Source organism: Eriocheir sinensis, chromosome 61, assembly GCF_024679095.1.
Source record: "Eriocheir sinensis breed Jianghai 21 chromosome 61, ASM2467909v1, whole genome shotgun sequence".
Lineage (NCBI taxonomy): Eukaryota > Metazoa > Arthropoda > Malacostraca > Decapoda > Varunidae > Eriocheir > Eriocheir sinensis.
In genome coordinates, this window is record NC_066569.1 from 3,152,572 (window position 1) to 3,180,004 (window position 27,433).

General features: G+C 40.8%; 3 protein-coding genes across 9 annotated transcripts in view; 1 reads left to right on the forward strand and 2 right to left on the reverse strand.

Moving 5' to 3' along the window:
- The window catches only part of LOC126986139 (proline-, glutamic acid- and leucine-rich protein 1-like), a 32,001-nt gene extending 29,042 nt beyond the window's left edge, over positions 1–2,959 (reverse strand). For both annotated transcript variants that reach the window (XM_050842029.1, XM_050842028.1), the window contains exon 1: positions 2,792–2,959. In XM_050842029.1, coding sequence (XP_050697986.1) covers positions 2,792–2,899 — 108 coding nt within the window. In that variant the 5' untranslated portion in view covers positions 2,900–2,959. The remainder of the gene's footprint in view (positions 1–2,791) is intronic.
- Positions 2,960–3,718: 759 nt separating this feature from the next.
- LOC126986140 (uncharacterized) lies at positions 3,719–21,347 on the forward strand. 3 transcript variants are annotated; one of them, XM_050842031.1, is made up of 11 exons: positions 3,719–3,824; positions 6,497–6,586; positions 7,780–7,827; positions 8,072–8,123; positions 8,980–9,168; positions 10,032–10,422; positions 13,574–13,638; positions 15,150–15,228; positions 16,388–16,436; positions 17,547–17,650; positions 18,844–21,347. In XM_050842031.1, exons 6-11 carry the CDS (start codon positions 10,317–10,319, stop codon positions 20,700–20,702), a joined length of 2,262 nt encoding a protein of 753 aa, XP_050697988.1. In that variant the 5' UTR covers positions 3,719–3,824; positions 6,497–6,586; positions 7,780–7,827; positions 8,072–8,123; positions 8,980–9,168; positions 10,032–10,316; the 3' UTR covers positions 20,703–21,347. The 3 variants fall into 3 exon arrangements, with proteins under 3 accessions (XP_050697988.1, XP_050697987.1, XP_050697989.1); XM_050842030.1 differs by lacking the exons at positions 3,719–3,824; positions 6,497–6,586 and adding an exon at positions 6,872–7,440; XM_050842032.1 differs by lacking the exons at positions 3,719–3,824; positions 6,497–6,586 and adding an exon at positions 6,872–7,440 and having other exon boundaries at positions 18,868–21,347.
- Positions 21,348–22,161: 814 nt separating this feature from the next.
- The window catches only part of LOC126986141 (alkyldihydroxyacetonephosphate synthase, peroxisomal-like), a 33,663-nt gene continuing 28,391 nt past the window's right edge, over positions 22,162–27,433 (reverse strand). The window contains exons 14-15 of one of the 4 annotated variants that reach the window (XR_007739323.1): positions 26,511–26,601; positions 22,162–25,045 (exon numbers count right to left, since the gene is read on the reverse strand). The gene's annotated coding sequence lies outside the window, so the exon portion shown is untranslated. Of the gene's footprint in view, positions 26,602–27,433 lie in introns of all 4 variants that reach the window. The other 3 variants (XR_007739322.1, XM_050842034.1, XM_050842033.1) reach the window with 3 other exon arrangements.

Consider the following 27,433-nt stretch of genomic DNA (forward strand, 5'->3'; position numbering starts at 1 on the left):
TACACTACAGCTGCGTGGTGTGCGTGGCCTCAGTGCTCATCTCCGTCACGTTGTCCCTTGAGCCTGTGGTGGGATGAACCAGTCACACAATTATCACCAGCAATGCAAGATGGCGCCACTATAAACACTCACCGACCATCAAGCCCCACCAGGAAGAAGCCTTAGGCCGACCATCAGGATCCACCGGGAAGAAGCCTACCAGCGCAATAGGCCACGACGTAAAAAATAAATAAATAAATAAATAAATAAAAATATAAAAGCAACAAACGGGGGATGAACACCTGGCTGGGCTGCACGTTGACTACCTAGACCGGGATTCGAACTCTGGCCCGTGGTTTCATGGCTAGGCAAGGTGACCACTGCTCCACGGCCAATTAAGAACATAAGAACGTAGGGAGACTGCAAGAGGCCTAACTCGAAAAGTAGACATTTGCGACGGAAATGAGGTACAAAATCGTGCAATTCACTACATTTATCACCAGAAAAACATGACCCACGTGTAAAAATCGTTGGTTGGGTGAAACTGTAAATAGTCCGTCTATTCCATTCCCTCACCACCCTATTACTAAACCAATACCTGTCTATTTCCCTCCTAAATCTATACTTTTCTAATTTAAATCCATTACTGCAAGTTCTATGCTGCTGGCTAATTCTCAGTACTTTACTTATATCACCTTTGTTGTAACCCAATATCGCCTTTGTTGTAACCCAATATCACCTTGTTGTAACCCAAATACTGAGAATATTGGCTTGGGGAGGTGCTCCTTAAGATTATCCCCATAAATTAATTAAATACTGCCTAGGAGTCGCTAAACAGTGTTAAATGTCTAAGCTGAAAGATGGAAAAGAAACTTGCCGTGAACAACTGTCACAGCTGAGGACCTTCACCAGCAGGGAGCCTGAGACAATGCTGACCCTATGGAAGGCCCTGGTGCAGCCTCTGCTGGACTACTGCAGCCAGCTGTGGTCACCTCACTGGAGAGGAGAAATCCTGCAGCTGGAGGCAGTACAGAGGTCCTTCACCAGACAAATCCAAGGCATGGGAGGATTCAGCTACTGGGAGAGACTCCAGGAGCTGGGGCTGTACTCCCAGAAACGCCGAAGGGACAGATACCGGGCCATCTACACCTGGAAGGTCCTGGAGGGGCAAGTGCCTGATCCTAAAGCACAGGCACTGCAGCCCTACACCACTGGAAGGAAGGGAAGCCTGTGCAAAAGACGAGCCCTGCCAACCACAGCTGGTGTATACTATCGGTCTTTCCATTTGCTAAGAAGGCATGAAGTTGACTTTAAACTGTATGCTGATGATACACACTTCTATTTGTCGCTGAGTGACGTGGAAAACACTGAAGATAAGCTGAGCAGAATTATGGATGATGTTGGGAAATGGATGAATTCTAAGCAACTGAAGCTGAATGAGGATAAAACTGAATGTTTGATTGTGGGGAAGAACAAGGATCTCAGGAGGCTAGATATTTCCACTCTTTGGATAAAAGATGACACTATGACTGTAAAAAAGTCAGTCAAAGATTTAGATGTGATACTTGACGGCACTCTATCATTCAAAGAACAGATCAATCAGGTGGTGAGAACGGCAGGCTACCATCTGAGAAATATTGCATTTGTCAAGAAATACCTGGATGGTAAGACTGTGAAGATGCTTATATATAATCATGTAACTAGTAAGCTGGATTATTGTAACTCACTTTATTATGGCCTTCCTAAACATCTGCTGAAGAAACTACAACTTGTTATGAACAGAGCTGCAAGGCTAATAAAGGGTCTGTCCCCCCCGTGAGAGAATTACACCTGCACTTATAGACTTGCATTGGCTCCCCATTAAGGCACGAATAGTCTACAAATTGTGTCTTGACTTATCAAGCAACACGACTTGGTAAACCTGGATATTTGAGAAATTTACTACAGGATTTTCATTTGGACACCACCATGTCATTGAGACACAGTGCTGAACAGTACAGACTCTATGAGCCCAGGGTCAACCTGGAACTGGGTTTCAGAGCATTTGAGAAGAGTGCCCCGCGGCTCTATAATGAGTTACCCGGGGATGTAAGAACAGTGGCAGTCTGGCAGTCTTCAAGAAAGTGCTGAAGACCCACTTATTCACTAAATCCTACGACTTCACAAACATGAGGAATGAGGACAACTTTAGGTGCTAATATTACTGTTATAATGTTAGCGGCCCTGTGGAGCAATGCTACGGCGGCGGACCGGGGCCTGAAACCTCATCAACGGTAACGGTAAACCTAGTGAAGGTAAGATCAAGACCCTGCTGGCAGCCAGCCTGGCTTATGAGGGTCCCAGGATCTTCAACTCGCTGCCAAAAGAGGTCAGGGGCTTATCTGGCTGGACTGGACAAGTTCCTGAAGACAGTGCCAGATGAACCTCCTGTGCCAGGGCACACAGCCCAGTGCCGCACTTCCAACGCACTACCCGATCAAGTGGCTCTACAGGACAGAGACGCCAGGATGGGCAGCAGTGGCGGACCACCGCGACTGTGAGGCGGAGCCTCTAGACTACACATAAGAGTAGTAAGCAGATAACCTGCAGGGCTTCAGAGTGGAAGGAGGGCAGCCACCCGGCACCCCCCCTGCCCTGAGGTGCCTGTAATCAATAGCACCACGCCAAGAGACATCACACCAGCATAAGAGAACAGACACCACCGCTTTTTGAGATTATTTCACTCAAGACTCAAGAAAAAGGAGAAAAATATAGTGGACTGTTCAGGAGTATGGCACTTCATAGTAATTAACATCCGTGCATCGCGCCTCACACTGTTCTGGAAGACGCCTTGGTTCAGTACGGCGTCGCTGATGAGCTGGCCGTGTCTCTCCAGCTGCGCCTTGTCACACCAGGACCAAATATTGCGATACACGTCCATGGCGGGGCTGCTTACAACCTGCCGCCGCCCGCACGTGTCTGGCCACTCCAACGGTGCCAGATTTCCGCACTTCGTCTCTTATGTTTCCTGATTTCCAGCCCAAAAACTGTCTCCTCCACCCCAATAACTACATTCATTTATGGTTATCGTTGAAATGGTTAATTATTGTTGCTTCTTGGCAATAATTAAATGTCGAAATCCAGTATATGCAATGTGATGGATATGATGATTTGGCACCATTGCCTTGGCCTCGGTCTTGTTTGGGGCCACTGTTGACAGATTATCGTACTCGCATCTTGTATTTTCCAGTTTTTTTGATGCCCATCTCTCACTAAAGACCCTAATTTATCAAGATTTTTACGTTATCTTTAACTGAATGGCGTTAGTGTTGCAGTTATTGAGATTTTGGGTCTGAAATCGATTACTACAATGTTCTGGAGTACGAGAATTTGCCACCGCTGTCCGGGAGCCTCCAAGCAAAACTAAATCCGTATCATATTATAGATATTTTACTGATATTTCTCCTATTTTTGACCTTCAGTGCTAAACAAACACTCCAATTCTTCTATTAAAATATATGAAGTTCCTCTATATTCAAATTTACATCGCCTATATGTCCTTTCTAATAAACTATTGCGTAAATAAGCGATTACTTAACCCTCCACCTTATTTCTTCCACAGTGGCGGTCATTTCAACTTTACACTCCTTCACCTAACCATTACGAGTCTTAACATAAATTAGAATGCAAATAATAGCCTTAAAATCACCCAAAAATGTTGCAATGGCGAAATAAAAGTCCCATACTAATTCATCTGTCACTGCCATCTTTGAACCACGTGTCTGTCTGTCATGTGATGGAAATTATAATATAGAGTGTGACCAGCAGTTCTTTGGGGACTCTAATTACACCCAAAACTAATTAAGGTAACTATGGATTATTAAATTTGGCTATAAGAGCAGAAACATTAGTAATTTGATCCATGAAAAGCCATTTGTATACGATGTCAGATATTTTTTTCTTTATGCTCCATTTTAGAAAGCCGTAAATACACTAAAAACTAATTACGGTAACTATATGGACTATTATATTTAACTAAGAACAGAAACAATAGTAATTTGATCCATAAAAGCCATTTGTATACGCTCAAAGTCAGATACTTTTTTCTTTATATTCCATTTTACAGGATTCTACGGCCATTTAGAAAGCCGTAAATACACTAAAAACTAATAACGGTAACTATATGGACTATTATATTTAACTAAGAACAGAAACAATAGTAATTTGATCCATGAAAAGCCATTTGTATACGCTCAAAGTCAGATACTTTCTTCTTTATATTTCATTTTACAGGATTCTTAAGCCATTTAGGAAGCCGTAAATACACTAAAAACTAATAACGGTAACTATTATGGACTATTATATTTAACTAAGTACAGAAACAATAGTAATTTGATCCATAAAAGCCATTTGTATACGCTCAAAGTCAGATACTTTTTTCTTTATATTTCATTTTACAGGATTCTTAAGCCATTTAGGAAGCCGTAAATACACTAAAAACTAATAACGGTAACTATATGGACTATTATATTTAACTAAGTACAGAAACATTAGTAATTTGATCCATGAAAAGACATTTGTATATGCTGCGCTAGCCTAATTATCAGACAGATTTTGATATTTTCCATTTTTCTCCATTTTCCATCATTCTCCGGCCATATATAGAAGGCTTAATTACACTAGGAAACTAATGGAGGTATTCTAGATCACTATATTTCACTAACAACAATATATCAGACAGCTTGCGATATTTTCCATTTTTCTCCATTTTCCATCATTCTGTGACCATATAGAAGGCTTAATTACACTAGGAAACTAATGGAGGTATTCTAAGTCATTATATTTCACTAAGAACAACAATATATCAGAGTTTTCGATATTTTGCATTTTTCTCCATTTTCCATCATTCTGTGACCATACAGAAGGCTTAATTACACTAGGAAACTAATGGAGGTATTCTAGGTCATTATATTTCACTAAGAACAACAATATATCGGACAGCTTGCGATATTTTTCATTTTTCTCCATTTTCCATCATTTTGTGGCTATATACAGAAGGCTTAATTACACTAGGAAACTAATGGAGGTATTCTAGGTCATTATATTTCACTAAGAACAACAATATATCAGACAGCTTTCGATATTTTTCATTTTTCTCCATTTTCCATCATTCTGTGGCCATATATAGAAGGCTTAATTACACTAGGAAACTAATGGAGGTATTCTAGATCACTATATTTCACTAACAACAATATATCAGACAGCTTTCGATATATTCCATTTTTCTCCATTTTCCATCATTCTGTGGCCATATATAGAAGGCTTAATTACACTAGGAAACTAATGGAGGTATTCTAGATCACTATATATATATTTCACTAACAACAATATATCAGACAGCTTTCGATATTTTTCATTTTTCTCCATTTTCCATCATTGATCTGTGACCATATAGAAGGCTTAATTACACTAGGAAACTAATGGAGGTATTCTAGATCATTATATTTCACTAAGAACAACAATTAATATATCAGACAGCTTTCGATATATTCCATTTTTCTCCATTTTCCATCATTTTGTGGCCATATACAGAAGGCTTAATTACACTAGGAAACTAATGGAGGTATTCTAGGTCATTATATTTCACTAACAACAATATATCGGACAGCTTTCGATATTTTTCATTTTTCTCCATTTTCCATCATTCTGTGACCATATAGAAGGCTTAATTACACTAGGAAACTAATGGAGGTATTTTAGATCACTATATTTCACTAACAACAATATATCAGACAGCTTGCGATATTTTGCATTTTTCTCCATTTTCCATCATTCTGTGACCTTATAGAAGGCTTAATTGCACTAGGAAACTAATGGAGGTATTATAGATCACTATATTTCACTAACAACAATATATCAGACAGCTTTCGATATTTTTCATTTTTCTCCATTTTCCATCATTCTGTGACCATATAGAAGGCTTAATTACACTAGGAAACTAATAGAGGTATTCTAGATCATTATATTTCACCAAGAACAACAATATATCAGACAGCTTTCGATATATTCCATTTTTCTCCATTTTCCATCATTCTGTGACCATATAGAAGGATCGAGTAATTACACTAGGAAACTAATGGAGGTATTCTAGATCATTATATTTCAAAGAACAACAATATATCAGACAGCTTGCGATATATAGGCTATTCCATTTTTCTCCATTTTCCATCATTCTGTGACCATATATAATTTAAGGCTTAATTACACTAGGAAACTAATAGAGGTATCCTTATATTTAGCTGTAAAATAATAGTAATTTGGGAAGGCGGTGGTCGAGTGGTCAGCGTGTGGGCGTGGTGAACCCGTGAACGTAGGTTCGAGTCCCACGTACGAAACACGCTGAATTTGACGCCTAACTTTTAATACCTTCCTTTTTTCTCGTTTTTCATCATTCTGCGGTCATTTAGAAAGCCCGTGAGGTAGTGTAAATAATGACGAAAGGTTGCTAATTAGTTTGTTTTAATTATTACTTCCCCAGACGTGAGGGAGAGGAATGGACAGGCTGAAATACCGAGCCCACGCGAGGCGGAGGAAGGAGGCGGCGGGAGGGAAGGCGGCCAGAGGAAGGGTAACTATAGCAATACTAATAATGATGATAATAATAATAACAATAATAAAAGAAGAAGAAGAAGAACAAGGACATGAAGGCGTATATATATATATATATATATATATATATATATATATATATATATATATATATATATATATATATATATATATATATATATATATATATATATATATATATATAAGAGAATTTAAAGAAGCAGAAGACGAAAAAGAAAAAGAAGATCATGGAGAAAAATGGACTAGGCCTATACTTACAATTTTGTACTAGATAGCAAATAATAGGCTATGTAGTGCTAAATAGTCTTCAGGATAGACAGATAGATGATAGAGTAGATAAATAAGGGTAGGCGGTGGCTGAATGGATAGCAAGACGGCCCCGCGTTCAGGAGGACGCGAGTTCAATCCCCGACCGGTGCCACCAAGCTGGGATTTTTCAGCCGCCGCCGAGTGGCTTAAAACTACCCACATGCTGTCCAGAAGACCACCTATCAACCCGGACTCTAGATTCTAGGATTAAAGATGAGCTCCGGGAGGGCAGCATGAGCCAATGCAAGATGGCGCCACTATAAACACTCGCCTGCGCCAGAACGGGCTGGGCCGACCAACAGGCCCCACCGGGAAGAAGCCTTGGACCGACCATCAGGAATTCAGGATCCACCGGGAAAAAGCCTACCGGCGCAATAGGCTACGACGTAAAAAAAAAAAAAAATAGATAGATAGTTGTGATTTCAAACTGACTAGCCTCTCGTGTAGCCTATCTCTTCTTTTTTATTTTAATAGACACGGCACACTAGAGACGAGAGGAGCATCATGCGAGCCGAGGTCCAGAGGTACAAGGATGCTGAGAAGGTGAAGATGCTGAGACTAATGATATATATGCCAACTAATGAGATCAATTATGGATGAGTGCATGAGGTTTTATATGGGTGTGTGAAGAGTTAGAGAGTTGAAATAAGTAAAAAAAGGGTTAATAAGACTTCAGTGTTTGGAATGATGACTAAATTACAATACAGGCCAATCAATGAGACATATATATTAATTATGAATAAACTGAGAAAAATTAACAATATATCATGCATCTATATACTACTTGAAGAAAATTATCCATCTATGTATATATTTGAAATCTAAATCTATACTTATTCTGTGTTGATGCTATTTTCTGACATCCTCGCTTAATTCTCTCAGTCCCTGCAAGATGACGAGGGAAGAAGCATTTCCAGCAAAAGAATGTCAGTAAGTATTGAAGAGAATGGTGGGCTATTATATTATGAAGCTATTTTGTGTTGTATTGCTGTTCTCATTACATCTATCTATCTATCTATCTATATCCCCGACACTCCGCCCCCTCATGTGAACTTCCCTCCATCCCTCCCCGTTCTGGCACTCCCTTTCTGCACATTCAATCCAGTTACTCCCAACTCTCCCATTACATCCCGCCAGAGAAAAACTCATAGTACTACTGCATTTTTTCTTTCAGATTCGGCGCAGGATCTACGCTCAAGGCTGCAACGAGGGGAATGTACCAAGAGGTGTGTTAATTGTTTTTTTACGTAATGATGCGGTGTAGATAATTGACCCTTGTTATTCGCGTATATGGGGAGGGGAATTAAGTTGGCCCTCAGCATTCACGGGTGGGGAATATAGTTGTCTCTTGTTATTCGCGGAAGGGGAGAGGATATTGTTGTCTCAGTATTCGCGGGAGTAGGATATTGTTGGCCCTCTCTATATATTTTGGTGACTGGGGGAATGTAATTGACTCTCTCTATTCGCGGAAGGGGAGAGGATATTGTTGTCTCAGTATTCGCGGGGGTAGGATATTGTTGGCCCTCTCTATTGGCGACTGGGGGAATGTAATTGACTCTCTCTGTTCGCGGAAGGGGAGAGGATATTGTTGTCTCAGTATTCGCGGGAGTAGGATATTGTTGGCCCTCTCTATTGGCGACTGGGGGAATGTAATTGACTCTCTCTATTCGCGGAAGGGGAGCGGATATTGTTGTCTCAGTATTCGCGGGAGTAGGATATTGTTGGCCCTCTCTGTTGGCGACTGGGGGAATGTAATTGACTCTCTCTGTTCACGGAAGGGGAGAGGATATTGTTGTCTCAGTATTCGCGGGAGTAGGATATTGTTGGCCCTCTCTGTTGGCGACTGGGGGAATGTAGTTGACTCTCTCTATTCGCGGGACTGGGATATTGTCCGCCACTATTCGCGGGGAGAGGATATTATTGTCACTCACTATGCGCGGAAGGGGCCGGGTTGCGATGTCTGTTTTTCTTTGTTTTATTTTTCTACTTTTCTTTTGCAATGGGGGGAAGGGAAGGAGAGGAGCTGATTCTATTATGTTCTATTCTGATTCTATTCTATTCTTCCTTTCATTCCGTCTAAAGGTGAGATTGGCATGAGCGCGGAGGTGAAGGCGCAAGCAAACGCCAAACTGTCGGACATCGTTGCGCGCGCCAAGGAACAACTCGCTCTTCCGCCGCCGCCAACCACAACCTCGTCCAACACTGTCTCGCCCCGTCGCTTTTTCCTGCCCAAGAAGAAGGGATCGAGGCACCACACTAAACGCGAGAAAAGTACGTAAATGTTAAGTTCGTATAGAAGAAATAATGAGATATGGAAGAGTATATGAATGTAATGATCGTAAGAAAAGACATCATGGGAAATATAAGACTAGGTGAACATAACGCTTGTATATAGAGATCAGAGAAGATGGCGCCACTATAAACACTTGCCTGCGCCATGATGGGCTGGGGCCGACTACCATCCAGGCCCCTCAAGCAAGCCTACCAGCACTATAGGCATAGACGTAAAAAAAAAAAGAATAATAATAATAAAAAAAAAATAGGAAATCATACGAAATAAGAGTGTTAATATGTATAATGCTCATAAGAAGAGAAATACTAGGAAAGAAGGTTAGTTTAGGTATGTTTATTTAAGCTTGTATTTCTAACCTTCGTGTTATGGTTAAAGTTTTCATCTTTGTAACCATAAGTGTATACAATCATGTGTGTTTTTGTCTATCTGTCTGTCTGTTGAAGTTCTATAAGTTGTTGTATTGGTATATGTCTTTAACCCGGTAGCTGCGATGGGCCAAATTTGTGGCTTTACCGTGTAGCAGCGTTGGGCCAAATTTTTGCCATGATATAAACCCCCAAAACATATGATGCATAAACTGATCACAAATGCGTTGATATACATTATGAAATGGTTTGCGTGAGTGATGATTTTTTTTCTCATCTTTCTCGCTTAGACGGGGGAGGGGGTGATTTAGGTAGGGTTTGGTTAGGTGAAAAAAAAGAACATGAGGAAACGCAGAGACAAGCCTCAAGAAACATGATCCCCGCAGCTACCGGGTTAAGATTGTAGCCTATATATGTGTCTTTTTGTCCGCCTATCTGTCTGTCAGCTAAGGTTCCATGTCATGTCACTTCTCCAGAGTCCAAGAAGCAGCCACACAAGAATATCCACAGTCCGGACACATCTCCCTCAAGCCCTGATGTCACTACGAACCCACCCAGCAAGGCAAGGGATAAGTGCTATTTATTCCTACACATTTTTTATTAAGCAACTTTATCTTGTTATTTTGCAGAAGTCACCAGTTCTTCTTCTTCTTCTTCTTAGTCTATTATTCTTTTTATTCTAGTCTATTCTTCGTCAACTTTCACATCTTCCTTCCCAACTCACTTTGTCATGTAATTCCTCGTTGTTTCTGTTCCATGTGATGCAGAAGTGTGTCCCCCCAGCAGCAGACCAGCAGCCCGGCACCTCCTCCGGTCAGCCCAAACATGCTAAGGAGAAGCCCAGAGCAACAGGAACCAGTGAATCAAGTATGCAATCAATTTTTTTATATGTTCAAGACGAGTGATGCGTTTGTCTCTTGCATGATGAGAGGAGGCAGATCAAATAGATTAACTGACGTGTCGCTATAAGTTCATGAATGCGGACTTTAACTTCGGCTGGTATTACAAGACACTTTGCCATATCACATCAGCTGTTTCTAAAGGTCAAAGAGGGGATCAATCGGGTCCTAATGAGTGGTTCTTTAGGTTCATGGTACAGAAGAAGTGTCAGATTACCACCAGGGTCATAAAACTACCCTTGGAAATGCCCACAACTCCTATGGAAGCCTCGTCAAATATATGTTCTTGGGCAGCGAAATGTCTCATATGACCCTAAACCTCTCCAGCCCACCACGTTAGGTTTGGGGTTACTGTTTGTCCTGGGCAGGGTTACAGCAGCACTTAAAAGCCTTGTCTGGCTCGTAATGAAGGGGGGAAAAATGGAGGAAACTATAAATCATGTCCCTTGTTTGTGTTAATGTGGCACTGTTAGCCGAGTTACTGAATCTATACTCAATACAGACAGTTCTTCTCTCCTCTGACCCTATAGATCCTTGAAAGATGTCTTAATTGTTTGTGTTAATACTGCACTGTTAGCCGAGTTACTGAATCTATACTCAATACAGACAGTTCTTCTCTCCTCTGACCCTATAGATGCTTGAAAGATGTCTTGTTTGTGTTAATACTGCACTGTTAGCCGAGTTACTGAATCTATAATCAATACAGACGGTTCTTCTCTCCTCTGACCCTATAGATGCTTGAAAGATGTCTTGTTTGTGTTAATACTGCACTGTTAGCCGAGTTACTGAATCTATACTCAATACAGACAGTTCTTCTCTTCTCTGACCCTATAGATGCTTGAAAGATGTCTTAATTGTTTGTGTTAATACTGCACTGTTAGCCGAGTTACTGAATCTATACTCAATACAGACAGTTCTTCTCTCCTCTGACCCTGTAGATGCTTGAAAGATGTCTTAATTGTTTGTGTTAATGCGTCACTGTTAGCTGAGTTACTGAATCTATACTCAATACAGACAGTTCTTCTCTCCTCTGACCCTATAGATGCTTGAAAGATGTCTTAATTGTTTGTGTTAATGCGTCACTGTTAGCTGAGTTACTGAATCTATACTCAATACAGACAGTTCTTCTCTCCTCTGACCCTGTAGATGCTTGAAAGATGTCTTAATTGTTTGTGTTAATGCGTCACTGTTAGCTGAGTTACTGAATCTATACTCAATACAGACATTTCTTCTCTCCTCTGACCCTATAGATGCTTGAAAGATGTCTTAATTGTTTGTGTTAATGCGTCACTGTTAGCTGAGTTACTGAATCTATACTCAATACAGACAGTTCTTCTCTCCTCTGACCCTGTAGATGCTTGAAAGATGTCTTAATTGTTTGTGTTAATGCGTCACTGTTAGCTGAGTTACTGAATCTATACTCAATACAGACAGTTCTTCTCTCCTCTGACCCTGTAGATGCTTGAAAGATGTCTTAATTGTTTGTGTTAATGCGTCACTGTTAGCTGAGTTACTGAATCTATACTCAATACAGACAGTTCTTCTCTCCTCTGACCCTGTAGATGCTTGAAAGATGTCTTAATTGTTTGTGTTAATGCGTCACTGTTAGCTGAGTTACTGAATCTATACTCAATACAGACGGTTCTTCTCTCCTCTGACCCTATAGATGCTTGAAAGATGTCTTAATTGTTTGTGTTAATGCGTCACTGTTAGCTGAGTTACTGAATCTATACTCAATACAGACGGTTCTTCTCTCCTCTGACCCTATAGATGCTTGAAAGATGTCTTGTTTGTGTTAATACTGCACTGTCAGTGGAGTTCCCTTATCAATACTTGCAAGACATTTATTCTCTTCTCTTATAAATGCTTTGAAAAATGTCTTGCAGTAAAGTAAAGCACCTCTTCTCTGCTCTTACATTATAAATAAAATAAAAAATCTTTGCTTAACCCGGTAGCAGCGACAGGCCAAATTTGTGCCATGATATAAACCCCCAAATAGATGATACATAATCTAAAGCACCTCTTATCTGCTCTTACTTTATAAATGAAATGGTTTGTGAGGGAAAATCTTCTCATTTTCTCGCTTAATACCACATTGTAAAAAGTTCTTGTTCTCTTATCTACAGTACTCAGACAATTCCTCATTTCTCTTACCTAATGAATACAGGAAATGGGTTTAAAATCACTTTACGTGGAAACACACAAAATAATCACATTCTCTTATCTGCTCTTACTTTATAAATGAAAAAAAAAATCTTCTTTGCTTAATACCACATTGTAAAAAGTTCCTGTTCTCTTATCTATAGTACTCAGACAATTCTTCATTTCTCAAACCTAATAAATACAGAAAATGGGTTTAAAATCACTTTACAGGAAACACACACAAAATAATCACATTCTCTCATCTAAACTCAGCCATTTCCTCATTTCTCTTACCTAATAAATGCAGAAAATGGGTTTAAAATCACATTATATGGAAACACACACAAAATAATCACATTCTCTCATCTATACTTACCCATTTCTACATTTCCCATACCTAATAAATGCAGAAAATGGCTTTAAAATCACTTTATACAGAAACACACACAAAATAATCACATTCTCTCAATTACTCAGCCATTTCTTCATTTTTCAAACCTAATAAATACAGAAAATGGCTTTAAAATCATTTTACACGGAAACACACACAAAATAATCACATTCTCTCATCTAAACTCAGCCATTTCCTCATTTCTCTTACCTAATAAATACAGAAAATGGCTTTAAAATCACTTTATACAGAAACACACACAAAATAATCACATTCTCTCAATTACTCAGCCATTTCTTCATTTTTCATACCTAATAAATGCAGAAAATGGCTTTAAAATCACATTACACACACAGAAACACAAAAAAAATCACATTCTCTCACCTGTACCTACTCAGACGATTCTTCATTTTCTTACCTAATAAATGAAGAAAATGGGTTTAAAATCACATTACACGGAAACACACACGAAATAACCACATTCTCTCACCTATACTCAGCCATTTCCTCATTTCTCTTACCTAATAAATACAGAAAATGGCTTTAATATCACACTAAAAAGAAATACTCGTTCTCTCTCCACCAGCAACAACCTTCAGGAAGCCACATGAGAGAGCCGAGAGCAAGCAACCCAAGGCCTCGACAGACAAGGTACGGCTAGGCTAGAAAGGTTTATGCTAGGCTAATTTTCGACTTCACTCATCCTCAAATTCCAATGATAAAAAAATAAAAAAATTATATCGCAGAAATGTTTATGCTAGGTTAATTTTCAGCATAGGTCATCCTCAAATTCAAATGCTGATAAAAAAAAAATATGTGCTAACCCCCTCTGCTAGCAATGGCCATATAAAAGAAAGTAGAGAGGATGGAAGGAAGGAAAGAGCGGAAGGATAGAAAACGGATGGTTCTTTGGGTATGATTGCATGGTAAACAGAAGACAAGGATATGGACGTGATGGTAAAAAGGTTAACAACGAGAAAGAGGGAGATAAAAAGGAGAAGTAGAGAGGAAGGAAGGAAGGAAAGAGCGGAAGGATAGAAAATGGATGGTTCTTTGGGTATGATCGCATGCTGAACGGAAGACAAGGACAGTTAGAAAGAGGGAAAATATGGACATTGATAAAAACGTTAGCAAGGAGAAAGAGGGAGAGAAAAAGGATGGCAGGAAGGAAAGAGCGGAAGGATAGAAAACGGATGGTTCTTTGGGTATGATCGCATGCTGAACGGAAGACAAGGACAGTTAGAAAGAGGGAAAATATGGACATTGATAAAAACGTTAGCAAGGAGAAAGAGGGAGAGAAAAAGGATGGCAGGAAGGAAAGAGCGGAAGGATAGAAAATGGATGGTTCTTTGGGTATGATCGCATGCTGAACGGAAGACAAGGACAGTTAGAAAGAGGGAAAATATGGACATTGATAAAAACATTAGCAAAGAGAAAGAGGGAGAGAAAAAGGATGGCAGGAAGGAAAGAGCGGAAGGATAGAAAACGGATGGTTCTTTGGGTATGATCGCATGCTGAACGGAAGACAAGGACAGTTAGAAAGAGGAGAAATATGAACATTGATAAAAACGTTAGCAAAGAGAAAGAGGGAGAGAAAAAGGATGGCAGGAAGGAGCGGAAGGATAGAAAACGGATGGTTCTTTGGGTATGATCACATGCTGAACGGAAAACACGGAGAGTTAGAAGGAGGAAAAATATGAACATTGATAAAAACATTAGCAAAGAGAAAGAGGGAGAGAAAAAGGATGGAAGGAAGGAGCGGAAGGATAGAAAACGGATGGTTCTTTGGGTATGATCGCATGCTGAACGGAAGACAAGGACAGTTAGAAAGAGGAAAAATATGGACATTGATAAAAACGTTAGCAAAGAGAAAGAGGGAGAGAAAAAGGATGGCAGGAAGGAGCGGAAGGATAGAAAACGGATGGTTCTTTGGGTATGATCGTATGCTGAACGGAAAACAAGGACAGTTAGAAGGAGGGAAAATATGGACATTGATAAAAACATTAGCAAGGAGAAAGAGGGAGAAAAAAAGGGAGAATGTTAGAAGTCGAAGGACAAGAAGACAGAAGGATAAGGAAGAAAAAGCCCAAAAATGACGTTAGTTTCAGACAGGGCAGCCTTAATTTATGGTGAAGATTTCCTTTTGATATATCCCTTTACAGAGCTTCATGTTTGAGTACCTGATGACGGCTGTGAACGAAGTGCTCGACGAAAACATTAACCTCATCCCGGGAGCCACAGGTTAGTAGCGATGATGTGTCGTGTTCGGTAAAGACAGGTTCTATTGATGTGGTGATGTTTGTTTTCCTACTCCTCCATTTTCTGTCTAACTCCTTTCCTTGCCATATCTTTTTTTGTCTTCCACAGTGTGTCCGTACCTTCCCATTCTCTTCATCTTTTTTCACTGTTCCTCTCCTTCTCTTGCAAAACCATAGTAAAAAGTGTAGCTGGTTTTATGAGTGTGCCGATGTTTCCTTCCCTACTCGACCAACTGGCTGATATTCTGTGTCATATGCGTCTTCTACTGCCCTTCAAACCTCTTGGGAAATCATAGCAAAGAGTATAGAGATCGTAACATGGGTGGAAATAGCCGTGAAATGTGTCCAGCCTTGGCATCTTATCTTACTGAATGACTTACGGAAAAAGACTGAATGTACGTTTTGCTTTTTTCAGTCATCACATGTTAATAGTCGTCCCTCAAATAGTACGGTTTCCAATAGTCCGGTTTCAGTTTTATACGGATTGTCATAGAATATATTTTTAGGATTTTTAAATTTCCTGATCGTTGGGAAATTTTAAAATCCTAAAAAAATCTATGAAAATCCACATAAAACCGAAACTGAACCATTGGAAACCATACTATTTGAGGGACGGCTGTCATGTTCTTTTCTTCATAACTTATCAAAAAACTAAGCATCCGTTTTCACACACACACAGACACAGAGAGGGCTTACATTACTGAAGCTTCATTAATATTCTACCGAGTACTGGCAGCCACTAACTTAAGAGTGGGACACATCTTAATAACACAAAAGATTACGTTGTTTAAGTGTTCCTGGCGAGAGATGGAAGACGTACCCTCAAGACTTATATCATTAAAGAGAGAGAAATAATCAAGAAGGAAATAATGTCTCCCCTAATGACAGAGAAATACCAACAACACAAAACATTTCTCATCTCTTACTAGATAAATGCAAAAGATAATCTAGTTTGCCTAATACCACACTGTAAAAAGCTCTTATGCTTCCACATATACTCAATCCTACATTTCTCACATCTATACTATTCGCAGTTATTTACTTAAACATTCTAATAACTATACATTACGTTGCTTGAATATTATCGATGAGTGTTGGAAGATGTTTCTGGCCTTGATGTTGCTGGTGGTTGTGTCTTGCAGGGTTGAGCTCGGAGATTGTCAAGAACATCCACAAGAAGTATGAGATGAGGTAAGGACATAAGAGATCCCATTACCATTATCATAACACCAATACATGCTTCTGTTCCGAACATTCCGAATACGTAGATATATTTTTTCTGTAGTGTTGCAATATAACAGGTAAGAACTTAACCCGGTAGCAGCGACGGGCCAAATTTGTGGCTTTACCATGTAGCAGCGACGGGCCAAATTTGTGGCTTTACCGTGTAGCAGCGACGGGCCAAATTTGTGGCTTTACCATGTAGCAGCGACGGGCCAAATTTGTGGCTTTACCGTGTAGCAGCGACGGGTCAAATTTGTGGCTTTACCGTGTAGCAGCGACGGGCCAAATTTGTGGCTTTACCGTGTAGCAGCGACGGGCCAAATTTGTGGCTTTACCGTGTAGCAGCGACGGGCCAAATTTGTGGCTTTACCGTGTAGCAGTGACGGGCCAAATTTGTGGCTTTACCGTGTAGCAGCGACGGGCCAAATTTGTGGCTTTACCGTGTAGCAGCGACGGGCCAAATTTGTGGCTTTACCGTGTAGCAGTGACGGGCCAAATTTGTGCCATGATATAAACCCAAAAAAATAGATGATGCATAAACTGATCACAAATGCTTTGATATACATTATGAAATGGTTTGTGTGAGGGGTAATTTTTTCTCATTTTTCTCGCTTAGAGGGACCATTAAGAAACACGATCCCCGCTGCTACCAGGTTAAGTACGCGCATTACCACATTACTATAACACCCATACATGCTTCTGTTCCGAACGTTCCGAATACGTAGATATATTTTCCGTAGTGTTCCAATATTAGGACATTTACAGGAGTAGTGATTTGTGGACGTTTTTTCTCATTACATTTTTTTTTTTCTCCCTTGAGTGGTTTCCTTCGCTGTTCAAAAAATAAATAATTAAAATATTCATCACAGTATTGCATATAAGATTATTATTATTATTATTATTATTATTATTATTATTATTATTATTTTTTTTTTTTACATCAAGGGCAATAAAGAGTAAAAAAAAAAAAAAAAGCTTGCTACTCGCCGCTCCTATAAAATGATGACGTTTGTAGTGAAGGTCTGCCGATGGTGGTGGTGGTGATGGTGGTCTCATACTAATCTCTTTCTGCCACAGTGGAAAGGTCAAGGAAGAGCGAACCCAGAGCCAAGGTCAAGGCAAGGGGTACGGAGGTCAAGCCATGGGGTCAGTGGAGGTCGTACGCTCCCTCAAGGATACCGGTGAGACACTCATTCAATCACTCCGTCTTAACGCTGATGATGATGATGATGATGATGGTGTTGATGTTTATATTGTGTGTTTAAGTACTTATTTTGTTATTTATCCCTTTTTTTCTTTTCTTTATTCATTTATCTTTCTATCTTCATTATCCTTCTATCTTATTTTCCTTCTACTTCTAACATTCTCCTTTTTCTCTCATTCTTTCTCTTCACATTTTATCATTAACTGTCTATCTGTTGTTCTGTCTCCTTATTCCTCTATCTTGCTATCTTCCTGTCTTTCTTTTTTCATTATCCTTCTATCTTATTTCCCTTCTACGTCCAACATTCTCCTTTTTTCTCTCATTCTTTCTCTTCCTTCACATTCTATCATTAACTGTCTATCTGTTGTTCTGTCTCCTTATCCTCTATCTTGCTATCTTCCTGTCTTTCTTTCTTCATTATCCTTCTATCTTATTTCCTTCTACTTCTAACATTTTCCCTTTTCTCTCATTTTCTCTATCTTCATATTTTATCATTAACTGTCTATCTGTTGTTCTGTCTCCTTATCCTCTATCTTGCTATCTTCCTGTCTTTCTATCTTCATTATCCTTCTATCTTATTTCCTTCTACGTCTAACATTCTCCTTTTTTTTCTCTCCTTTCTCTATCTTCACATTTTATCATTAACTGTCTATCTGTTGTTCTGTCTTCTTATTCCTCTATCTTGCTATCTTCCTGTCTTTCTTTCTTCATTATCCTTCTATCTTATTTTCCTTCTACTTCTAACATTCTCCTTTTTCTCTCATTCTTTCTCTTCCTTCACATTCTATCATTAACTGTCTATCTGTTGTTTTGTCTTCTTATCCTCTATCTTGCTATCTTCCTGTCTTTCTTTCTTCATTATCCTTCTATCTTATTTTCCTTCTACTTCTAACATTTTCCTATTTCTCTCATTTCTCTATCTTCACATTTTATCATATCTGCTGCTTTGTCTTCTTATGCTCTTTCTTTCTATCTTCCTATCTTCCTTTCTTCCTTATCCTTCTATCTTGTCCTTTTTTCTCTTTCTAACTGTCCTTGTATTCCGTTCAGCATGCGATCATAGCTGAAGAACATCCATTTTATCTTCTCCTTCCTTCCGTTCTCAAGTCCCTCCACGTCCATCCACCCTTTTCTGTGATGTTCCGAACCTGTCGATCCCTCGTTCCACAGATGATGACACAGTCCGCCCCATAGGTCTGCTCCCGAGGCCGACGGACATGCCCAAAACACCATCTTGCCTCGACTTCCTACGCGGGACTCCACAGGATTCACCCACCCAGTCTGACAAGGATATGGACGTTGGCGTGGGGTGGGTCCTCGGGAAGTCGTCCAATCCTACCGCTGCCGTTATGGGATCCTACGACATCGTGGAGCATCATAGGGCAAGGGAGGGGATGGTGAAGGACCCCCAATGCAATGCCTCGGAGTATAAGAACCCACAAGTGTACCCAACAGAGCTCGGTCCAGCGTGGTTCGACAGGGTTTTACGAGAGGGACCAAAACGGGACATGGCCTCGGAATCCAGTCACCAGTGGTTTCCCAATCCACGGACACCTTCCCCGGTGCCCACCAGCAAGCTCGTGTCCCAGTGCCCCAAGTCAGTGGTAGTCAACCCTCTCGACTATCTAGAACGCTGCATGGGAAAGTCGCAAAACCAGGAACACTCGAGTTTACCGGATACGAGAGCAAGAGATGGTTATGGTGATGTGCAGGGGCGAGATGTCTACACACGCACTCTGGTAGATGCTCCGAATGCCAAAATGAGAGGTAGTGATACTAATGTGCCGGGGCGAGATGGCTTCACTACACACTCACTGACAGACGCTCCGAATACAAGAGGGAGAGATGGTTATGGTGGTGTGCAGGGACGAGATGGCTTCACTACACACTCACTGACAGACGCTCCGAATACAAGAGGGAGAGGTGGTTATGGTGGTGTGCAGGGACGAGATGGCTATACTACACACACACTGACAGATGCTCCGATTACAAGAGGGAGAGGTGGTTATGGTGGTGTGCAGGGACGAGATGGCTTCACTACACACATACTGACAGACGCTCCGAATACAAGAGTGAGAGGTGGTTATGGTGATGTGCAGGGGCGAGATGGCTTCACTACACAGCCTCTGACAGACCATCCAGATATAAGAGGGAGAGGTGGTTATGGTGGTGTGCAGGGGCGAGATAGCTACACAACGCACACACTGACAGACGTACACACACATAAGATCCACCCACACCACAGACATGTAATCCAGAGTCTCGGCGAGGTGAGACTCATGGAAACAGAGCCTTATGGTCATGTGAGGGGTGAAATCGGACACGCCCCCACCAACACTAGCTATGGGCACAGTCATTCATGGCCGAGGGATGGACACGGGCTGCACCAGGGCTATGGAAAGGGACATGGCTTGGTGGGGAATGCGTATATGCTTCCCACGACCCAGCAGGACATTAGTAACATCCCACAAGGACATCCAATGCATCCTAGCAAGAGTATAAAGAAAACTGATCCTGTGGTAGCGTTTCAGGGTGGACCGCAACAACCTAGACCATTACTGAACCTAACAGATGATGTTTTCCAGTGTTATCATCTTGGACACAACACCGCACCTCCACCACCACCACCAGGACCTCTACGACAATCACCAAAGCAGAACCGACAGACCAAGGAGGAGTTACGCGATATCTTCAGACTGACGCCAATGGACTCGGACTCACTCTTAACATTACTGGAACCTGAGGGAGGGACAGCAGGGGCCAACACAGGAGTCAGCACTAGTCAGCACCCACACAGCGCACCCTACAGGCACACCACAGCGGACTGGGGTGCAAGGGATGTGTCGAAATTCACCCAGTCTCATGGTGAACGGAGGAGTGGAGTGAGAGGGATGGGGTATGGTGTGTGTGGGTGGGGTGGGCAGTGTGCGGGGGGGATCTATTGTGGTGGGGTGTGTGGTGGACGCAGCGCACCACCCCCACACAGCACCGCACATCCCCCTATGCACACCTCGCGCTGGCATAGATGAGTCTGTGGGTCAGCGGAACGGGGGAAATGGGAATGGAAAAGATGAATGCGATTGATGGATTGTTAAGAGAGGGAGAGATTCAGAGCCCACCCAACCACATAAGGAAAAATAAGAATGATAAACAAAAAGAAGAAGAAGATAGAGGAGAGTGGGAAGGATGAATGATCATGGTAGAGAGAGTGTGTGACTGTTAAGGGAGGGAGAGTCTCAGAGCCTACCCAACCACATAAGGAAAAATAAGAATGATAAACAAGAAGAAGAAGATAGAGGAGAATGGGAAGGATGAATGACCAGGGTAGAGAGAGTGTGTGACTGTTAAGAGAGGGAGAGACTCAGAGCCTATCCAACCACATAAGGAAAGGTGATTAGGAGATAAGAAGAAGAAAAAGCTTATAATGAAGTAGATGTGAATGTCTCTGTTTTGTTCATTCTTCTTCCATAACTTCTCCATTTTAGTAATTGTGGAGTTTCCCGATGTTTCTTTTTCTTGTAATCTATGGTGTTGTTTTTTCAGGTTCATTAATAGTTCTTTTTTGTAGTGTTAAGTAAAGTCTTGAAGGTTAAATATATCAGTTATACATTAAATAGAATATATATACATAGTAATATAACACTTGTCTTTTTTTTAACCAGCCAGTCAGTTAGTCTTTTTCTTCCTTCATTTTCTTCCTTCTTCTTCTTCTTGTCCTCCTTCCTTCCTTCCTTCCTTCCTTACGTTCAATCTCCTCTTCTTCCTCCTCCCTTCCTTCCTTCCTTCCTTCCTTCCATTCAATCTCCTCTTCTTCCTCCTCCCTCCCTCCCTTCCTTCCTTCCTTCCTCTCATCAGTAAGTCACAGTTTTTTTTTCTTCCTTCATCCAATTCTTCCTTCTTCTCCTTCTTCTTCTTTTCCTCCTTCCTTCCTTCCATTCAATCTCCTCTTCCTTCCTTCCTTCCCTCATCAGTAAGTCAGTTTTTTTTTCCTTCCTTCATCCAATTCTTCCTTCTTTCATCTTGTCCTTCCTTCCTTCCTCCCTTTCTCCTTTCCATACTCTCCATCCTTCCTTCCTTCCATTCTATCTCCTTCCTTCCTTCCTTTCTTCTTTCCATACTCTCCATCCTTCCTTCCTTCCTTCCATTCTATCTCCTCTTCTTCCTCCTTCCTTCCTTCTTTCCTTCCTCTCATCAGTTGGTCAGATATTTTTTCCTTCCTTTCATTCTTCCTTCTTCTTCTTGTCCTCCTTCCTTCCTTCCACTCTACCTCCTCTTCCTCCTCCTCCCTTCCTTCCTTCCTTCCCTCATTCCTTTCTCTCATCAGCAAGTCAGTTTTTTTCCTTCCTTCAATTCTTCCTTCTTCTTCTTGCCCTCCTTCCTTCCTTCCACTCTACCTCCTCTTCTTCCTCCTCCCTTCCTTCCCTCCTTCCTTCCTTCCTCTCGTCAGTCAGTCAGTCAGTAAGGGGATCGTTGAGACACACACACAACTTGAGTCTTGGACATTTTACTGTTTATGATATTGTTTCATCATTACCCAACACAGTGATTGACACCCACACCCAGGGCCGGGCAACACACACTCAAGCCCCTACATGACACTGGGTTCCCTAATACAGCTTCATTTCTCTGCACCTCTCCATTCCTTAGTTATATAAGAGTAAGGTTAGGTTAGGAAAGGGAAGGAAAGGGCAGGGAAGGTTATATAAGGCTAGGTAAGGGAAGGGAATGAAAGGGGAGGTAAGGTAAGGTTAGGGAAAAGAAGGGAAGGGAGGAGAAGGGAAGGGAACGAGAGGAAAGGGAAGAGAAGGAAAGAGAAGGGAAGGGAAGGGAAGTGAAGGGAAGGGAAGGAAAGTGAAGGGAAGGGAACAAAAGGGAAGGGAAGGGAGGGTTAGATAATGCTAGGTAAGGTAAGGGATGGGAAGGGAAGGGTTCAAAAGGAAAGGAAATGTAAGGTAAGGTTAGGGAAGGAAAGAGAAGGAAAGAAAAGGAAAGGAAAGGAGAGGGAAGGAAAGGAAAGGGAAGGGTTCAAAAGGAAAGGAAATGTAAGGTATGGTTAGGGAATGAAAGGAAAGGGAAAGGAAGGTAAAGTTAGGCTAGGTGAGGTGAGGTAAGGTAAGGTAAGATAAGGTTAGGTAAGGTAAGGTAAGATAAGGTTAGGTAAGGTAAGATAAGGTAAGGTAAGGTAAGGTAAGGTTAGGTAAGGTAAGGTAAGGTAAGATAAGATTAGGTAAGATAAGGTAAGATAAGGTTAGGTAAGGTAAGGTAATATAAGGTTAGGTAAGGTAAGGTAAGATATGGTTAGGTAAGGTAAGGTAATATAAGGTTAGGTAAGGTTAGGTACACTCTACACCTCATATATTCATAACATAACATCATAACCGGAACAACAGACAACCCTTGGGGCCACATAACTCCGGAAACAGTCACAACCATTGGTCAAACCAGTTACCTATCACACACTGCTTTGGTTAACATATAAAGTAATAAATGCGAAAAGCGTGAAGGAAAAAACTCATGCCTTATAATACTCTTCTTCTTCTTCTTCTTCTTCTCCTTCTTCTTTATTTTCTTATACACTTACCCACACATACACAATCTCTCTCTCTCTCTCTCTCTCTCTCTCTCTCTCTCTCTCTCTCTCTCTCTCTCTCTCTCACAAACACACACAGACATACACACGCACGCACTTCAATATACGTACACTATACACCTCTGGCCATGTTTATACACCGCGATGTTATGCATAAAATCAGGAACTTGCATGGCACGGCGTTGCAATAAAAAGATCCTGTCGATGTTTGTGGTCTCCCTCGCACCTCTCCATTTACTTACAATGTTATATCAGGGGAGAGAAAAGAAATTGGGACGCACACTCAGAACACCCTACTACTTTACTTCACACACTCTTTGGTTAGTGGTCAGCGCCTTCGATAACTTAGCCTCTCAAATCAGTCCTCCTCGAACTCAATCTTATGTCCCAGCCTTCCGTCAATGCCTCTCAAATCAAGCTCTCTTTAACTTCATCTAAATTCTGACCTTCACTCAACCCTCTCGCGCACGATGATGCATTTTGCGTCATCAAAGGGTAAAAGGTCCTGGCGCACAATGACGCGAAACATGTCATAAAAAGTTTTAAAAATTGATTAAGAATTAAGTTTTCGGTGAAAGTGCATCAAATTTGGGAGCGTCATTTGTTGGGGTAAGTTTCTTAATGGCAACATATGGCAACCTTTCTAAGGAGCGTAGATGAGGAGCTTCGAGCGATTTTTAGTTGTTAGCCAACTCTGACGGGAGAGGAAAAAAATACAGTTTTCTCGGTGTAACTCGGGAACTAATAGGCATATGAGGATTTTGAGGATACCATAAGAATCCTTACTAAATTCCGCTTCGAAACATATCGGCTAAAAAAACTGGCCCGCAAAATTTCAAGCTAGCGAGTGGGGAAGAGTTGGTACTTAGGATTTGTTGTCTACAATACTCTATACGGAGACTTGAAACAAGTCTGTATTGTTTATATATATATATATATATATATATATATATATATATATATATATATATATATATATATATATATATATATATATATATATATATATATTTGTGCGTGTTCTAGTACAAGTCTTTATGAAGCCATTGATACCAAATTTATTGGGGTACGATATAGCTGTGAGGGTGAAATACGTCCGGGAATGTACAGTATCGCGGTGGCAAAAAAAGGCCGGTCGGGCCTGGGAAATGCATGATGAGTGGAACAGAAACTTATTGGAAACTTACAGTGTACAAGAGGGTTGAATGCCGTTCAAATCCTCTGGTAACTTAGTCTTAAATCCTGGCCTTCAAGAAACCCCTCAAATCAAATCGTTCTTTAATAAGGTATAAAATTCTGGCCTTCACTTAAATGCCTTTCAAATCCTCCAGTAACTTAGTCTTAAATCCTGGCCTTCAAGAAACCCCTCAAATCAAATCGTTCTTTAATTAGGTATAAAATTCTGGCCTTCACTTAAATGCCTTTCAAATCCTCCAGTAACTTAATCTTAAATCCTGGCCTTCAAGAAACCCCTCAAATCAAATCCTTCCATAACTTGGGTCTAAAATTCTGGCCTTCACTTAAATGCCTCTCTAATCAATCCTTCTATAACTTAATCTTCAATCCTTAGTGCCTCTCAAATCTTCCTGTTTACTTAACCTTAATCCTGGAATCCCCTCTTAGACTCTAACCCTAGCTTACAGCATCGCACTGAAGCTAAGGAGACTACAGCTTGTATTATACACCAGGTATGTACAAAGTGACTCCAAGCAGCACTTTTGTCGCCACCAGCCAGGACTTAGCCCCTTGGATGCAGATTTCCCACCAGAAGACATCACCAAGCTACAGGAGTGGAACAAGAAGTGGCTGCTATAATTCAATGAAGAAAAATGTAAAGTCCTGCACCTGGGAGGGGATATCCAGCACACCAATAACACATGGGAAACACTCCACTATCCACCACAGAGGCAGAGAAAGACCTGGGAGTGTATGTGACCAGGCTATCAGTGAAGGGATATCCAGCACACCAATACCACATGGGAAACACTCCACTATCCACCACAGAGGCAGAGAAAGACCTGGGAGTGTATGTTACCAGGCTACCAGTGAAGGCAAAATCCGTGAGAAGATGGCGCCACTATAAACACTTGCCTGCGCCATGATGGGCTGGGGCCGACTACCATCCGGGCCCCTCAAGAGAGCCTACCAGCGCTATAGGCATACACGTAAAAAAAATGAATAAATAAATAAATCACAGCGGACGAGTTATGAGGGCAGGGTGAGAGGGGGCTGGTGGCGACTCAACGTGGCTGACTCAGGGATAGTCGATAAAGTGTTGCTGCTGTCCACTGCTGACTCAACAAGCTACTGACTGCCTGCTGACCCTATTACTGACTCCTACTGACTACTTGCTACCTGCTTGCACTCTGGATTTCTAAATGATTGGTAACTACCTGCTGACTGCTGGGTAACTGCTACCCTATTACAAGAACTGATTGACTTATGCTAACTTAACTTGCTTCTCTCTCTCTCTCTCTCTCTCTCTCTCTCTCTCTCTCTCTCTCTCTCTCTCTCTCTCTCTCTCTCTCTCTCTCTCTCTCTCTCTCTCACACACACACACACACACACACATTTCGTAGTTTGCTTGTATACTTAAACAAACTGTGTGGCATTTGCAAGCATTATTATTATTATTATTATTATTATTATTATTATTATTATTATTATTATTATTATTATTAGTGTGTTTATATTTGCAACCCCAACATTTAGTTTTGTTTCCCTCTCTCCACCTGTTTCTTGTTACCATAGAAGATAAAGATAAATAAAATAGTTAAGATAATAATAATAATAAAGATACACCTCACGGTTTTACTATCTTAACAAAACCGGCATTATTTTCATCATTATTACGTATTCAGATTTCCACCCGAACACATCAATCATTTATATTAGCATTCGGCCTGTCACACGGTGGAATAAACACACACACACACACACACACACACACACACGTTGCTCTTTTCCCGTATGTCACAACTAGGTAAATACACACACACACACACACACACACACACACACACACACACATACACACACATTTCTGCTTCCGTACAACAACCAAGTCAGTGATGCATTCAAACAACAATCCCCCCCCCCTCCCCCCACCCACACCCACACCCACACCCACACACACACACATACAAACAAACACACTCGAATATGTGCGTTTGTGCGAAAAGAAAGCAATGATATGCGTCGATGTAATGGCTGCTGCTGGAAGGGAGCGAACATACGAAATACTCACGGACATACGAAACATCTCTCCGAATACGAAAAACGTCCCTTCCAAGCTGTGTCCTGAGTCCCGTAGCCTCGGGATTACTACACCGACGACACTTGAAAGACACAAATCAACCCATACGTGATAGACATATTTCCGTATAATGTCGACAAACCCACGACACACACAGACGGTTTGAATGGGGAAAGAGTTTAATTCAATAGTAAAATATATATATGAATGCAAATAGAAAAATGCGTTGCTATAGTGATCAACATTTTTTCCATATAACGTCAACAAACCCCCGACACACAGATGTTTTGAATGGGGAAAGAGTTTAATTCAAAGGCAAAATATATATTAGAATGCAAATAGAAAAATGAATTGCTATAGAGAGTCTTCATCCATGTTAACTTACGCCTCAAATTCTGCCTTACTCTCTTAAACACAGACTTTGAAAATGATGATAATTGTGAAGAGAAAAAAACATCAGATATACAAATGAATGCAAATAGAAAAATGAATTGCTATAGAGTCTTCATCCATGTTAACTTACACCTCAAATTCTGCCTTACTCTCTTAAACACAGACTTTGAAAATGATGATAATTGTGAAGAGGAAAAAACATCAGATATATAAATGAATGAAAATACGTAGAGAAATGAATTGCTATAGAGTGTGTTCATCCATGTTAACTTACGCCTCAAATTCTGCCTTACTCTCTTAAACACAGACTTTGAAAATGATGATAATTGTGAAGAGGAAAAAACATCAGATATAGAAATGAATGAAAATAGAAAAATGAATTGCTATAGAGAGTCTTCATCCATGTTAACTTACGCCTCAAATTCTGCCTTACTCTCTTAAAACACAGAATTTGATAATAATAATAGTAATGAAGAGAAAAATTATCTAGTATACAAATAGTTATGCTTAGAGAAAATGCG